This window comes from Pagrus pagrus (genome assembly GCF_965226575.1).
Source record: "Pagrus pagrus genome assembly, chromosome: 15".
Taxonomy (NCBI): domain Eukaryota; kingdom Metazoa; phylum Chordata; class Actinopteri; order Spariformes; family Sparidae; genus Pagrus; species Pagrus pagrus.
This window is the reverse complement of record NC_140199.1, coordinates 19,727,691-19,745,138: the sequence shown is the minus strand read 5'-3', so window position 1 is coordinate 19,745,138 and position 17,448 is coordinate 19,727,691. Positions and strand designations below refer to the sequence as shown.

The 17,448-nt window shown below is 43.5% G+C and overlaps 1 protein-coding gene across 6 annotated transcripts in view; it reads left to right on the top strand.

The window, feature by feature from the left end:
* Positions 1-17,448, top strand: part of pde10a (phosphodiesterase 10A) — a 67,794-nt gene that overhangs the window by 21,380 nt on the left and 28,966 nt on the right. For 4 of the 6 annotated variants that reach the window (XR_014624309.1, XM_084376033.1, XM_084376034.1 and 1 more), the window contains exon 2: positions 14,423-14,554. Coding sequence is in view for 5 of the 6 variants with exons in the window: in XM_084376033.1 (XP_084232159.1) it covers positions 14,423-14,554 (132 nt within the window). In the remaining variant the exon portion in view is untranslated. Of the gene's footprint in view, positions 1-2,116; positions 2,362-14,422; positions 14,555-17,448 lie in introns of those variants that run through there. The other 2 variants (XM_084376036.1, XM_084376035.1) reach the window with 1 other exon arrangement.

Below are 17,448 nucleotides of genomic sequence, written 5' to 3'. Positions count from 1 at the left end.
GGGAGCTCACTTTATTTGGAACAGATTCAAACAGGAGTTATTCACATGCGTGTGTGTTTAACCTGAACCAGGATTTGTATGAGTGCTGTATACGTGTCGCTACGGCACAGAATGACTTGAATGCCGGGATTGTTTTTCTCTGCAGATGTCCCGTAAATGAATTAACGTGTCTCCTCTCTGCATGGATATTATCAGTGGAAATATAAACATGAGTGGTGATGCATTCCTAAGGCAGGAACTGTACAGTTACAGGAACAAAGTGTGGCCTGAAGACGTCAGAGTGCTCAAACCGATACAGGAAATCCTTCCACTAACACTTTAATTTGAAAATAAGAAAAAGACAAGAAGAGAAAAACTAAATCTAACATCTCAACTGTGCCACTTTGTAGCCAAATGATGCTTCAGCACTCTGTTTTCAGCTTCCATTGTTTTTTTTCCAGTCAGCGCACAATGTAAAATATTCATCTGGTTGACCTGGATTTGAGGTTAATTAGATTATATTTATTATCATCACTACTAGACTGAATATCATTATTATCGCAGGATTACAACTTTGTGATTCTAAATATTTCACTGGCTCTGCAGATGTGCAACAGAGTAAAGGAACGGACCGCATTGATTTATTTTGCGTCTCCAATTCAAGGCGATATTTACAATTATAATTTATGTAAATGTACGACTGACTTGAGCCTGCATGGTGAAATAAATCAATTGAATACATTCCTTTAGCACATGCAAGTCTCTGCAGATATTTGAAGTCCGGGGCTGAAATATCTACAGTGATCCAGAAAAAGCCAGAACTCGTGTTTGCTTCGGACAAAAGAACCTCGATTAAATCTCCAGCTAGATAAGACACAGGTTAGACCTTGTCTGAACGGTGTTTAGGCTGTTCCTGCCTTCACATTGTTTCTGTGGGTTTTGTGTTCATTAAATAAGCTTTTCTCATGCCTCAGTATCAAAGTCTGTGTTCAAATGTAGATTGTCATCCTGACATCAGGCATGCTGCTCTGTTTGTGAAAGGCTGATCTGAATGAAGGCGCTCGCTGGACACAAGCCATTCATAAAATCTTGCATTGTGATATCCAACATAACTCTGCAGATTGATCTCTCTCTCTGCTGGGGAGGTCAGAGGTCATGGTTGGGCTCTGGCTGGCACTTTTAAGAGCAGAAAAGGATGCTTGATCAGTGCCTTGCTGAAGGGCACAAGAGCAAGACAATCAAAGCTCTGTTCAGTGCTGCCCCTTTTCAGTCTTGGTGCGTGATGGTTGACGCTCCTGTGCGCCCTCCTGTCGTGCTGTGGAGGTGGAGGCTGTCTCCGTCAACCTCTTCGACCACCGAGTCGTGGATCAGGAAGCAGCAGCGTGTCTCTGGAGAGCACTGGGCAGCGTGTGGCTCGGCCCCTTTCAGCAGCCAAATTCAGGAACAGGAACAGCAGCGTCAACAGTGCGCTCTCCAGACGCGTCAAGCGCGCAAGAACACCGGAAACACTCGGGATGTAAGCCTTCAAATTAAAACAAATGCATCGGTTTGTAGGGGAAAACATGGAAATATTTATAAACTGTTAACAGACACACATTTTGTATCGTCTTGTCATGGTGTCTGGTGTCTGTGCGAAGGTTTGCAGGAATATCTCACATTAAAAATGTGGCAATATCCACAGGCATTAAAATTGTACGTCTGTCTAGAGGAACATCGTGAGTAATATTGCTTAATTTGCTCAAATTCTTTATAAAATATGACTGTTTATTTCATATCTGAACACCACCAAGAGTTGAATGTTTTGGCTTTTATTTTGAAAATGAAAGAGGAAGTCGTGCTTGGTAGTTGCGGCTGACTTGACTCTGGCGCGCTCCTGTCTTTCCCTCTGTGTGTGTGTGTGTGTGTGTGTGTGTGTGTGTGTGTGTGTGTGTGTGTGTGTGTGTGTGTTGACTCCCATCTCTCTGTGTCTATGCGTCGTCGTCTCTGCTCCCCCAGTCTGGTGCTGCTGCACATCCACAACGGAGCCACCACGCCGAGGAGGCGGGCCGACTGTAGCTACACCTCGGCCAGCGGTGCTGGGTCATAGCGCTGGTGGTGGTGGTGGTGGAGGCGGAGGAGGTGGAGGAGGAGGAGGAGGGGGGCAGCACACACTGCTCTTCTTGCCCTTCCTAAACCGTGCACAGCCTGAAGCATTGAGGACACCATCAAGTCAACGCGTACTGGAATAGTTTTGGTTTTTGCCCAGACGCACCAAGTTGCAGCTGCAGAGGCGCACTTTTCTCCGTGGCTCCTCTCTGCTTTTGCGCTCGCAATCCGAAATGGAAGATGGTCCGTCTTCAACAAGCTGTTTCAGAAGGTTAACGGACTGTTTCCTGGGTGCAAGTAGGTATTCTTTTTTAAAAACCAACACTTTTGAAAGATTAAAACAAAAAATCATCGCTTAGATTTACCCCAAACGTGAAAATCTTGAGCCTTTCAGTCGTGCTGGCGGACGTTATTCGCCCATGTGTCTTCCCAACTTTATGAATGACAGATTGATAGCTGATCTCGATGGGTGGGGACTTCACTGGAGGGGAGACCGGGCAGGACTGCAATTGTTGGAAAATGTAGCGTAGTCTCGTTTGAATTAAATTAGGGTCATTAAGGCTCCCATCTCGTCTGCTGGAGTCGGTCCGGTCCGTCATGGAGGGGACAGCGAGCAGTGCTGCAGTGAGACATGGCATCAGAGCGCGGAGCCAAGTCTGCAGCCTGAGCCGGAGTGAAAGTGAAGAATCTGCTTCAGGAACACAAATCTTAAAAATACTCTTGTAATAATGTGAGCTTATGGTTGATATTACTACTAACAGAACACAAAGGCTTTATTCTTATTTTATGATTGAGATGTAATACTCAATTTAACATTATTTTTATTATTAATCATAATAAAAATGTAGGAAAAAATGTGTAAAAAGTTTGCATTAGTAAATCACTCCAGGAAATATCCACACCCATAATAAGCTCTTTTTATTTCAGTGGTGAATTTACAGCCCCTGTTGCATATTTTGGCATTTTTTCTGCTTCTAAATCTTTGTGGGAACTTCTTCTTCTTTGGGGATAGTTGTAATTTTTTCCTGTCTGCGATCGTAACTCTCCGTGTGCAACATGAATAACTCATGTCAGTGGCTCCAGTTGTTTCAGTGGCACCTCAAGTGACCTGCAGTGGCGACCCTGTAATAACAAGTTAGCAGTTCAGGGGCCTGGGATACTAACTGAGTGAGGACGCCAAAGTACACACATAGCAGTAAACTGCAGTCATGGAATGTATTATTGAGGTACAGTATGTAGGTATCCCGTCCTCCTCGTGCTGACCAAAAAAGGACAAGAATGTCAGATTTCTCAAAGCTTCCACACTTTTTTGGGTTTACGAAACAACAGCTGTCAGAGTCGAGTGAAGTAACATCTACTGTAGTAACACTCAGCTGTCTCTTCAAAGTTTTCAATAAAAAGTTCATCAGATTTCAGCTCGAATTCATCATGTGTGAGTAGCGTGGCTCGCATTTACGCTGCTCTTTTATTTATTTTTTCAAACGCTACAGCTGTCAGTTAATCTGGGTTAAATGTAGGATTAACTTGACTCACTATTTGCCTTCTCGCTGTATGTTTCCTGTGACCGATGTGAGATCAGGCAGTAATTTGATTAGACTTTATCCGAGGCTTTATGACACATGAACATTTCCGAACTAGAATACACGCCTATCTGCTCTGCATCATTTACTGGACATACACTGCTCTATGCAAATATTAAAGGGGCACTATGCGGTTTTGGAGATAAAGTCCAAGTCAGAATTCTAATATTTACAGTATTAATGAGGTGATAATACACACTCAGAAACATTGAACACTGAATAAACCATCTGTTCTCAGAGGAAAATAAGGTCCCCAGAACACTGTTTGAAGCTAGAAAGGTGGCAGGGTCCGCCACATATAAACAAAGCAGAACAGTATGAAGTTGTGTTGAGGTCAGTTTGTTTATTCAGTTCATTCAGTCATGAAAGCGAAGAGAGTTTGTTTATTTAGTTTGTTTAGGCATAAAAAATGAAGTCATGAAGATCTTTCTCTTCTGATTAAAACTTCTACATACTGCACCTTTAAACATGTGATAGATGACTTTAAATGCATCCAACACAGAGAAGTGGAGGGCTTTTTTTTCCTGGCATGTTTATCCTCCTATTATTTTTTGCCCTCTCTGAAGGGGAACAGGTTGCCGGACTCTCCAGCAAACCCAGTCCTCCCTGGAGAGACATCACGCCGGCTCATTCACTCCCTGGCTGCTGCCATAACTCTGGGATATTATAGCTGTTCGTAGCCTCACCTTGCGTGAAAATCTACATCCTTACGTGTGTGTTTTGTGGATGGTTCTGGTCGGCATCAGAGGTCAGTCTGGGTCAGCCCTAATGTGATCTCTCAGGAATTTTTCAAAACCCAATTGGTTGTCGACGAATTGCTTAACTCAGTGAAGAAGGCTGCATTGTCAGGCAGGAAGTGCTCACGCTGGACATTTCCTGCCCCTCCGCATGCCCTCTCTCTCTCTCTCTGAGCGAGGACTTCTCTCTCAGCACAGTCACTGAATATATCAAAACATATACCGCTTGATATGATTGGAACATGAAAATTAAATTCAAAATTTGAATGGCTAAGTAATTCCAGATTGGGCTGAGAGCGGTGTGATTTGTCTTCTGTGTTTATTTAAACTCTCAGGAAATTCAAGCCAAAGAAAATGAGCTTGTTACGCAGTTTGAACCCCCCTTTTCGAGATCCGTGCAGGACTGGATCGGCGCCAGGGCACGGTACACGATCTGAGCGACGAAAGGAACAGATGACATTCTCCTCAAGGCGTCCGTTGACCCCCCTCGTCGGCTCGTCGCCGGGGTTGGTATCTGAGTTGATGGGAAAAGGCCACATGCATGTTAGATTTCTTTACAACTTGTCCTCGTGTCAAGGCTCATAAAAGAACGCGGCAGCGGAGAAGACGCAAGGATCTGTGGTTCTCATTACACCGGGTCCCCACTGGCTCCTCTGCAGAGCGGCTGCAGAGTTCAGCATCAGTCCAGATGTGGAGCGGGGAACATGACCCCTGATCAGTGATGTGGCTCTGGGGATGAAGGAGGAGGAGGAGGAGGAGGAGGAGGAGGAGGGTTTGGGCAGCGTTACATCAAACCACCAGGTCGGTCGAGATGCTGACTCCGAGGTAGCGACTGCAGGTCGCTGTTGTCGGCAGCGTGATCTACCACCTCTGGCTGCCGTTCAGTTTCCTTTCGCTGAGGGGAAATGCACAAGAAAGTTTTGTGTTTGTAACTTGAAGGTGAAGGTTGGCCTGCTGTGTGCCTGCAGCTGCAGTCAAGAGTGCTGCTGCTTGCCCGTGACCACACTGTTAGACTGTGGATCAAGGGACATGCCTTATCTACATCTCAGTTTGCCATTTATAGCCCTTAGCCTTTACGTCTCATGACCTGGACCATGGAAGTGGAAATAATGCAAATTACATTTCCATGGAAATCTCCCTCTCTCTCCCTCTCTTTCTCTCTCTCCAGCATGAGGTGTGAGCTTGCATGTTTGTGCAGCGGTGTTTGTTTTCTCCATGTGGGGGCGTGTCTCTAGAAGTGATGGGACTGCAGTTAAAGTCCAGGGTGAAACAGCGATTTCTTCATTTGACACCTTTCTCTGACTGCTTGTATTGATTTAGCCGTACCGGTCACCTCACCCTTGACTGCTGTGGAATGTGGCAGGAGTGTATGTATATATATATATATATATATATATATATATATATATGTGTGTGTGTGTGTTCACCTGCAAACGGACACACACATCACTCGGGTTCACCGGCACAGGCTCAATGAATAAATGAGGTGAGCGGTGGGAGAGGAGTTAAAGCGTTTTCATCTCTGGCGCTGCCTCTTTTTTCTCCCTCTCTGCCGCGAACTGAATGTCAGCGTTGGACGCCGTGCTCCAGCCCTCCCATAGATAAGATAAGAACCACATGCTCTTCCCACCTCCTGGCAAGGGAGTCCCAGGCGGACCTGCTGACGCACGCACCCCGCGGCCCTCCCCCTCCTCCCTCCCCTTTCCTGCCTCAGCCTCATGTCAGGAAAGTGAAAAGTAGTACCTTGGCAGCTTGCCCTTGACTCTCTGCCAGAAGGAGTGCGCTTCGAGAGAAGTGGTCTTTTCCCTTTTTCTCTCATGTGCATTTTTCATCTATGTGTTGCAGAGGAGGAACATCTTGCTCGCTAAACATCGGCACTGCCGGGGTCGGCCTCTGCCGCCGCTCGACATCGTCCGACAGGAACGCCGGAGACACGCGTTCACTCCTGTTTCAGGCACCGTCTCACAGATCGCTTACTGTTACATGGGGAATAGAGATGAGAGATGAAGATAAGATGGAGCTGGTTGTTGTTTTTAACAGCTCTTAAGATGTGCATATGTGAGTTGATTGTTTCAATTAAAGCAATACTTTGCTTTGGCAGTCCCTCCAGGAATCTGCAATCTTTGACAGCAAGGATTCAATCAATCAATCAGTCCTCACATGACTGGACAGAGTTTGCACTTTTCTCAAATTCTTGCAGGATTTAAGCAAAAACCCAATTGTATCCATAACAACCAAAGTCAAATGAAGTCACACATCACCCTTAACCGTGGTCTAATATCAACTTTGGATGGGACAGCTACATAACATTTTCTCAAGAGCAGTTCCTGAGAAAGTCACCAAAAGTAACTCTGCTAACAAACACTTTGTCCCCCTGCCAGCTGAGGAAAACTACATTTCTTACTGCAAACACTGGTTAAGGTCACTGTAGCTCGCTAGCAAACACCAACCAAACATAAAGAGTGACTCCTCTTAATATTATTGAAATGACATAGTTGTGTTTACAGTGTTATTGAGTCATACTTTTCCCAGGATGGTGGGGTCGCGTCCCCCTGTTCCCCATGTGATTTACACCTATGCCCTCAGCTACAGTAACCACCTGTCCTCCAGATAAGACAATGCCTCGTCATCTTTCTCTCGGTTGAGAAGCCTCGTTAAACAGCCCTCACCCCATGTTGTGTAATGTCTATTGTGGGGAAAGAGTTTTACCTGAGTGAACCTGACAGGCTTGATTCAGGGCAAACGTTTCTGAAACATGCTCAGTGCTGTGGGACGCCTATGGACCATTCACATTCACATATCAAATATATGTCTGCACTTAAACTTTTAAAGAAGACTTCTATTCGATCTAATTAGATGTTATGATCATCATGGAAAAGTTTATTTTAATCGCCACTGCAGTTTATGAAAAAGTAGGTAACACTTCATTAATAAATGTTAAATTTATGGTGAATTAAACTTTAATGGTCATTTCACTGTTAACAAACAATCCAATGCTTTATAAACATTTATTAAACAAGTGTTTATTGTAAAGTTGCAGCTGATGTTTATAATACTTTGTAAATGGTTAATAAATACTGTGCAGTTCATCTATAAACAAGATGTGGATGGTCAATATAAAGTTGCAATTGATGTTCATTAACCTTTACAACTGTTTGAAAAATATACAGCATTCCTTTGTTTGTTAAAAGTAAAATAACTATTTGCTTCAGTTTAATAATCATACATTTACTATTCATTAATAATGTTATTGTTATGGGTATCATACAGTGTAACCAAAAAATTGCACAATGATGTTGCAACTGCATGTCTGAGAGGCAGGGCCGAAAAAATAAAAAGGGCAGCAGCTGCATGCTGTGGGGCACCAACGCACAGAAAGTCGTGGTATATTTATAGTAAAGAGAGGGCACTGTACCCTGTATTATCTACCATCGGGGCGCCAAAAGGGCTATTTCGCTGCATTTCTTTCAAACATGGGGGCACCACCTACCGAGTCCACCAGTTCTGGGCTCCATTACGGTAACTCAACATCATGAGATCCTTACAGCACAGCTTTGGGTACAAAAGGAAACCTTGCTATGTGAGTTTTCTCCCCTTGCTGACGCTTGTGTTGAGAAATTCAGATTTCAAAATAGAATCCTCCGACTTAAAAGAGGAAGTGGACCCACTGCTGATGACGTCCGTTGCAGTCACCATCTCTGTTCCTCAGCCCTCAGAAGAAGACTGAAGCGATGATATAGAGCGTGGTGTGGCATCAAAACAGAAACAGAGAGGTTGTGCAGACTTGAATCAAACCAAATGTAAATGGTGTAACAGGGACAGACGTGCGGTGACATAGTGAGAAATGAGGCCTTCCCTTTTTCTTGTCCCATTCTCGGAATCCGATTCCTATGAAGAGATGTAGCATCAGAAATACTCTCAGGCGTTCCCTCTTATGTGCCACTGATAGATGTTGACACAAAGTTTCCTATTGTGACTTGTGATTGTGTATGATATCCCATCACAACCGACTCTATCAGGTTTCAATGCTGATGCTTGTTTCAGTTCTTTAAAGTTGCTGCGTGAAGAAATATTTATTAAAAGCACATTTTATTATACGATGCAGTGAATTACTTGGAGTATCTCTACAAGCCATTTACTTTTCCATATAAAAGCAGACCGTGCCTAATTGATTTCCTTCATAAAAACGCTCATAAACCTAAATCGTAACTCCCAACGATTTACTATTTGGAAGCTTTTTTCAGGATGTTTTGATGCCTGAAATTCCATATTAACACCACAAACTGGTGCCGACACACATGTATAGATGCCCAGCCCGTGCCGTAAACACAGTGGCTGTGAGACCCAGATGGACTGCGACTGGTTTGGCCTTCCCTCCCCAGTCCCAGGGTGTGGTGAGCTGTAGTCAAGATAAGTGTTATGCAACAATACCTCACTGCATGAACTCAGGCTTCAGTTTTTACACAGGAAGCCCAAGTCTGAGTCAGGCACCAAAATCTCTGCCAACTGGGCTGCAGCCACTCACAAACATGCTGCACAACACATGGCCTCCCGCCTATACGTTTGTCTCAATGAATGTTTGACTCATTTAAGCACAGAGGCGAGAAGCAACTTAGTATAATTTTAATTTTAATTTTAATTTTTGCCTGAGAATTTCTGTTTTATGCTACATTTCAGGGTGAGTCTTGTACTTTTAACTCCACTACAAAAAACATGATTGATGTATAAGATACAAGTCGTTGTGAGAGACAGATCCAGTGGTTCTCAACCTTTTTGGCTGACAAAAAGTAGTGTCTAGTGAGAGCCCCTTGTCATGATTCACGTCTGGAGAGATTTTCCCTTTAGACCTTTCAGATGGTTTCATTTAAAGACTAAGTCTGGGGCCCAAATGTTCACAAAGAAGCAAAGATTTGGAATACAAATGAGTAAAGCAAAGCTTTGTTTTGTCTTCTTTCCTACTCTATTAATCATCTCACCACCTCCCAGATTTATCTTGTGACCTTTGGAGGGAGTCATACGTAATAATAAATCAGTCACTGGGGTCATTTTTCTGCAGGCGAGCACTTTTACCTTTGATAGTTTAAGTACATTTTGTCGATAATACTTCTGGTCGTTTACTTTAGTAGCAATTGAATGCAAGACTTTTACTTATCTTTTACTATTTTCACATTAAGATAGTAGCACTTTTAATCTGAATACCATAATTTATAGGCTGGCTAAAGATTTTGAAGAACTTCAAATGTTACGAGTCTAAAAAGAGCCTGTTAGATGATGAAGATTCAGATGTTTTTGTCACAGTTACATAGAATGGACCCAAACGCAACACACACACACACACACACACAGACAAAAAAGCGAGCTTTAACGCTGATAAAGTGCAAAAATCCAAGTAACAAAAGGGCAGGCGACAGAAACTGGCAAAAACAAAAGCGGTCAAAGGAAAGTACCAAGTAATACAAACCAAACCAAAAAAACCATGGGGAACAAATCAGGAACATAGGGAACACACAAGGACCGTCAGACATGCGGACGAAAACAGGACTGACGCAAGGACAAGAACAGACAAACCAACAACAAGTGAGGGAACAACACAGGCTTAAATACAAAATGAGCTAATGAGGGGATGAGGTGCAGGTGGAGAGACACTGGGAACAGGCTGATGTGAGACAGGTGTGGGGTGAGGGGATCAGACAGGACAGGAGCACCAGGAACACAGGAGGGAAGACACAAGAGGATGTAACCACAAAATAAAACATGAAATAACCAAAAACCAAAACCATGACAGTTTTGTCTGCACATTTTGATGTTTGTGTTCGACGTGCCAGACATTGTGTTTATTATGTGAAATGACCAACAACAGTACTGATTATTAGTCACCCAGGAGACTGATAACTAAAATGTACTTAAGTACAGTTACATAGAGACGTGTAACCAATAAGACAGTGTTTCAGGTGGGCCAAATTAGCGCATTTTAAATGAATTTATTTTATATTGCAATCGTACAAAAAAACACAGAAACCGATAAAAAAAAAAGAAAAAGCTGAATATTGGCCCAGATAATTCTCCAAGTCGATAAATTAAAAACATTTAGTGCTTATCTTGATGACCACATTGTTTTCAGCAGTGCTGGCCACGGGGGAAAGGGAAATTTAATTGAGGTTTGACAAAATAAAAGCAAAAACTCTGGTCGAACCAGTGACCAAGCCGTTGCGTCTCCCACAGCAGTCTCTCCCTCTCTCTCCTGATTGAGTGAGCACATGTGGTTCCCAGTGGGGTTAACCATTCTGGACCACAGCATGTGGGACAGATCTGGCTGCACCTTTGATTAGCCGTCGTAGTCACAGGCCCAGGACACTGACGCATATCCCACAGCTCTGAGTGTCACTGCGGTCGCATTATGTTGAGCCGTGGCTCGAAAGATTTGTGAAGGAATCAGAGGGAAAGTCTGTAAGGTCGACAGAAAGTAGCAGGAATGTTGAGAAAAAAAAAAGTGCCATCAATCACCATCATGCTGCAATAAAGTGGCTGTTGGGTCAAACCAGTCATTCCTCTGGCATCTTTTTCCACAGCTCTTTAATAGAGATTGACGATATTTACATTTCTGACTTTTTCCAATAACCAGTGATTTCTTTTTCTTAACCAGTACAGATAAATTCATTTATCTGGATTTCACCTGAACTAAATGTGATGCACACGCAGCTTAAACTGCCGCCAGTCATTGAAGGAATGAAAATGTGTAAAATTGATTTAACATTTTCAGACATCTTTGCTCTTATAATTACTGAAGAGGAAGTCGACCCTTGAATGCTTCCGTTAATATAATTTTGAAGAATATGTCGGGTGGAATGATCCTATATCGCCATTTTGGTGTTGTTTCTACATCATCATATCATTTCAGCTGACCAATCACGTTTTTGTGATTTTTCTGATGTCATCGCTTTGCAGCTTGTGAAAAAAGATGGGAAAATACGTACATGGGAGTAAGTAGTCTAATCTTCTTCTTTACCTAACCAATGTCCGGGTTGTTGGTTAGCGTCCGTGGCCCTAGTTTTTGCCATCTGTCCCGCACTGTCGCCACTAGTCAGCTTTTGCCGGCCCTTGGCGGCTGACTGAGCGAGTGGATTTGGCAGGGGAGCATGTCGATGAGAAAAATCCTTCTGATTGATTGTTCAGATAAGCGAATCAGTGCATGAAAAGAAAAACAGAAAATAAAAGGGAAAGCTCCTTGAGGCTGTCACTGTAGCATCAACAAGTTTACCAGTTATCACTGTTTCTCTATTTTATTCACCTATGCCTCTTCACAAGTGCCATATGCCACTTTTCTGCGGCTTTTCCATAACAATTGCAGTTTGTACATCTGCGGCCCTGAGTCTTCCAGTTTCCCTTGTTGATTGATGATCACAGACTACCTCTACCTGGTGGTATTGAGAGCTTTTTCCTCTTACGCAGGCGCAGGACGTGCAAGCTAGCTGACCATCCGCTGTAGTCTTTGCAGTGTGTTAAAGGGCCGCTAGTTCTTTGATGTCAGTTTGGTGTGTCAGGGCCCCAAACCTAACCAAACAGAAACAGAAAATTAAAAAAAAGAGTAAGAAGTCAACTAAGTTAAAAATAATAAGCCGATACTACAGTATATCAACAAGTTTCACGTGGGACATGAACCCCCATCTCCTGTGCTCGACCCATTTATCCACCGTGAATTTGTTTAAAGCAATCCCAGAAACACTGTCTTGCTGCCTGAATCATCAGAGCACCGAGTGTGTATTAATACGCAGCTGAAAATAGTCCCCAAAAAATGTGCTCTATACTCCTGTCTGATTAATGTTTGATAAAGACTAGTGCCCAGCTGTTAGATAATGTGTGAGTCTTTCATTTATTTTTTTATTGTAACCTGTTTTTAGAGTCCACAGACAGATTTGTTGCTTTTGGTCTTTCCATGTGACTTGTTGACAATAACAGAAATATAGAATATGCTGAGCCTTAAGCAATCACCGGCCTGACGCTGATTAGCTGAGAAGTATATTGAGCTCTGTCCTCTTGTGATGTCAATAAAAACTGTAACTTTCACATTCTTGTACCGCAATATCTGCCAAAACAAAGGTTAAGGGTTGAAATAGGGGTCACAAATAAACAGTGGCTGCCAAGGTTCGCTCTTTCTTTGCCACTAAGTCCCTGTTTTTTTCCAGTTTTTCCTAGTGTGGGTCAGCAATTTTAAGTGCAGGGTCTTAGCCAGAACTCCATTATATCAACCGTTATGTACCCACTGCAAATTTTTAATCACTGTAGTGCAGTTTGTTTTTGCCCTGTGGAAATAGAACATTTGACTATTTTTGTTCATGTGCACACATATGATAGCTAAATAATTTTTTAGAGCCCAGTCGACACAAAAGTTGTATTCATAAATTGATACAGCGTCCTTGTCTTTTCAGTTTTTTTTGTATTGTCACTAATCACAGTACCTCCTTTGTGTTTCAAATAGGACAAAGTCGTCGGGGTCTTTTGCAGCGCTCCCGTTTTACTCCTCCCTGTGTGTCTCTCTGTCCCCTGCAGCTCACTTCAACCCCCCCCCCCCTCTGATTTATTAAGCCGTATTCTGCCGATGTGCGTCAGAGCTGGCCAGGAGTCTCGTGAGGCGTTCCGCTCCTGAAGATCTGTGTCTCGTGTCTGGACAGCGTCAGACCGCAGCGTCCTCCATCCCCCAAACTCCCCCCCACCCCCACCTCTGTTTGCCTTATTTGCCTGCAACCACAAGCCTGCTCGACCTACACACACACACACACACACACACACCCACACACAGCAGATGATCCATCGTAAGTGAAGATCAAATGATTTGTTCTGGGGGAATAGATCAAAGGTCGCAGATAGCAGCAGACTGTTTACCAGAGTCAGGAGCACTTTGATTCTAAAATCAAATCAAATTAAAGCTTATTTATCAAATGCGAGTCTTAAACACTCTTCATGGACATGCAGGAGATACCTGCAGCTGAAGTGGATGCTTCGAGCTCCTGCATCATCCGACACAACTGTCAAAGCCCACGCCGCCCTCCCTCGTACAGGTCATCCACCACCCTGGTATCGTACAGGATTTCAGACAGACAGCCCCACTTAGCGATATTTTCATTCCGCGTGTGTGTTTGTGTGTCTGACAGCAGAACACATGCCTTCCAGCTGCATGTCCTCCTGTGATTCATACTTGAAGGGAGTCTACACAGATGCTGCTGATAACCAGGCATTTCGTGAGAAAGCGGTATAAAAAAACGATCAGGGCTGTCTAAATACAACAACGCTCTTTCTTTTATCATCTGATAACAGACACAATTACCCAGCCCCATACCACAAATCTAAATTTATCAGCACTGCTGTATAGGATCTGTTTTTCTTTTCTTGGAAGAATTACTTTTGATTGCCTCTCATGTCGGCGTTCAGTTCGAGGTCTCATGACGAGATGACGTCATGAGACGTCTTTGTCTCAGACGCACACTCCATTTGCGCGAGTGACCTAAACATGATGGTTTCCGAGGGGATCACGGCGGCCTCTCAGACGCCAGCGGGTGTATTAAAAACAACTTTCACTCAACGATGGTCTGGCAAATGGCTTTTTTCCCTGACAACAAAGACAGTAAACAGCAGCACTTAGCGAGCTCTCAAGAACCTAATTGCCTATTAAGCACAATCGAGTCCTCCTTTATCCTGCTGCCTCTGCTGGGGGCTCCTATCCCTGGAGACGCAGCTTTACAGTAAACATAAGTGAGCTAGCCCGGCTATCAGCTTTAGCTAGAACCCAGGCGCTGCTGCTGCTGCTGCTGCTGCCGCCGCTCTCACCTCAGAGTAAAGAGAGCGAGATGACCTTCGCTCGTCTCCACTCTGTGCATTTGTTTGGGTGGCTGTCGGGAACACTGTGCGCCTTTGATTCCCATCCTCTTGTATCTCGTGTTTCTAGCATTTCCATGATTTTCTCAGCATTATATTTTTAAATTTCTTTTTACTTTCTCAGGAATAAAGCTGTGCGATCTAAAAGACGTCCTGTTTCTGTGTTCTCAGGCTTGACAGATGAGAAAGTGAAGGCCTACCTCTCCCTGCACCCGCAGATGCTGGACGACTTTGTGTTGGAGAGCGTGAGTGCAGAGACGTTGGACAGATGGCTGAAGAGGAAGACCAGCAGCAGGCCTGCAGGTATACTCACACACACACACACAAACACACACAGACACACAGGGACAAACATGGGAACACACACACACACAAACATGCTGCAGCACTCTGGATCACCGTGACATAATGATCGGATCAGCGGATTTCAGTATATTGACGTAGAGTTGTAATATTTTGCTTCGGTCAAATGTTTGTTCTTTTTTTGCTCACATAATCCCGTAAGAGTTCCCGACTAGTAAACCACGAATACGGGCTGCCCTGAATATCTGCAGCCACGTCAGGCTCTGAACAACTGAAACCTTTTTCTCTTGAAGACCAGAGAATAACCAGAGTGTTCCTCTGCGGCTTGTGTTTATTATCCCGGCCATTTGCAGTACAAATCACTCATCTTCACATGTGTCTCCTTCAATCGTCAGTGTGTGTGATAGACAGAAGAGAGGCAGAGGGAGCGGGCCTGTCGGGTGTTTACGGGTCATTAGATGTGTTTGAGCGGGCCGAGTTGAGTCTGTGCCGTGCGCTCCACACACAGCGGACTGTTTCTCAGACCAACCGCATCCATCAAGGGCCCACAGGGCTGGCACTCGGCCCAGTCGAGCTGCTGACGTCAGAGGCGACCTCCAGAGACATGCAGCCGGCTGAAGGGGGCCCAGGGGAGGGGTAGGGATGGTGGTGGTGAGGGGGGGTAGTGCTGGCTCAGGGTGTGGGTGTGTTGAAGTGAAGGGGGAAACTGGCGGAGGATGGATTTGTCACATTTTGGAGCTGCTTTCTACTTCATGTACAGACAGTCGTGTTCACTGCTGCCATGCAGACGTTGATTTCAGGAGTCTGAGCCTGCATGTGAAAAACCATTTCCTGTGTACAGTATGTACGTATGTGTGTGTCCGTGTGTGTTTAGGTTGACAGGTACCAAACAGAGGCCTTCATGTTAATCCTTCTCACCGGCGCTAAGAAGGAATAACTGATTTCGCTCAGTTCAGAGCAGATGAAGCCTGTGCAGGGCCGAGCGCTGATTCACCAAACTTCATCGCAGAGCAGAAAGGCGAAAAACTTTCAGCTAATGTTTGAATGTTTTTTTTAGTTTTCAGTTATCATATGAGTCATGAAACAAAACTCCTTAAGTGAAAAGGGTCAAGGTTTTCCCATGCTTTGCGAAGACTCAGTAATTTAAGTAGTAATTTTGTTTACTGCGAAAATTCTGAATGTTTGAAACAGTTTAAAATACTCCTTTTTTCACTTTTTCCTCAGACACCGAGCTAACACATGCGCCCAATCGAATAAATAAACTTAGAAGATGTTGGGAACACACGGCACACGAGCCTTGTCATATTGAAAAAGAAAAATGTGAGTGAAATGGCTTTGCCCTTTTAAGTTTTAAGCCATTTGGATGATGATTGGGATTACATCCTGAATCCCAATAATTTTGGATTGGATGATTGTTACAAAATGTTTATATATGTAAGTTTCTCCCTGCGGTGCCAAACATTCAATTTCCAGTGTCTGAATATCAAAAAATAAAAAAATTCATCGCTCTTTGAAAGGGTAAACTTAAGGCTTTTACATTTCCAATTATATTAGTGGCATAAAATGGTCTTTGTTGTAAATATTTGTGGACAATTTATCATCCAGCAATACATAGTTATTTTGACAGGCCTATGAACTTCATTACTGGAAAATTGTAACAAAAATAACAAAAAATCAAAAGTAGACATTAATACTCATTCAGATGGATTCAAGCAATTTTTGAATTTCAGAGTTTGTTCTCATGCTGCTTGTTAACTGCTGGCTGCCTGGAAGGTAGTATAAAACAGTCTAAGTGCTCTGACAAACTATGTTAGTGATCCCCTGATAGACCTAAAGCTCCTGGTGAAATGGTTACCGGCATCGATACGTTGGATGATGAAACACAGTGGAGGACCAGGACCAGTGGAAAACGATGCAGCACCGTTAACATGAGCAGTAGTACAGTACAGTTTTACTCAGTCAACAAGTTTATTCAATTATTTTTTGTATTTTTAGAGAAAATGTCAGAGACAAACTGCAGCTTTTGCCATGTTGACATGAAAACCTCTCGAACATCTAGTTGTATGTAAAAAGCATTTGCCAAAGTTACCCAACTTCGTTCCTCTAGTACCATCACCTACTGATGAATACACTGTAGGTCACATGTAGATATGCAATATGCTGCTCTGCGACAAGAGTAGACACTTTTTCTCTTTAAAAAGTCCTTGTAAGCGAATGGCTGATGGAGCCAACATCAATATGGACCATGGGTGCAATAGATATTTCTTGGAATAGAGAGATAGGGACCACTAGACCACCATCAGAGTGCATCTATTTCTGGGATTTTAATCATTTAAGAGATTGGGGATTTTTCTCTCCCTATCACCAACTTTAATTTGGAATTAAATTTGACGATTGTTGTTGTCTTGGTGTGGATGTTAGTTTGGATGTAGCCTATGGAGCCATATGCAGCTTCAGTGTACATTTGTACACTACTACTACAGATCTATGATGATCTGGTGCCAAGTGTTTAGTGCTGTAACGGTGACCCACAGTAGACACCTTGCAGTTTTGACCGTCATGTAAAATATTATTAAAATGACCTTTATGTGTTCTGTCTTGACCACACCAGACTCACACTGGGCTTGCTTAGTTGGTCTAAACCAAGGTGTTACTTTAAAGGTCCAACTTGTAAGAGAGTTGACTTTTGAGTCTCATGCCCAGCTCAACACTCACCCCAAAGAGTCAAGTTGGGAGTGAAACTCAAAAATCAACCTTCTTACAAATTGGACGGTTAAGTGTTGAGTAATGTTCAGCCACTAGGTCTGTGAAGATGGGCTCATGAGGCAACCAGACTCGGGGCGTGAACGTGAGTAATAAGCCTGACAGCTCTCTCGTGTTGATCTTTACATCAC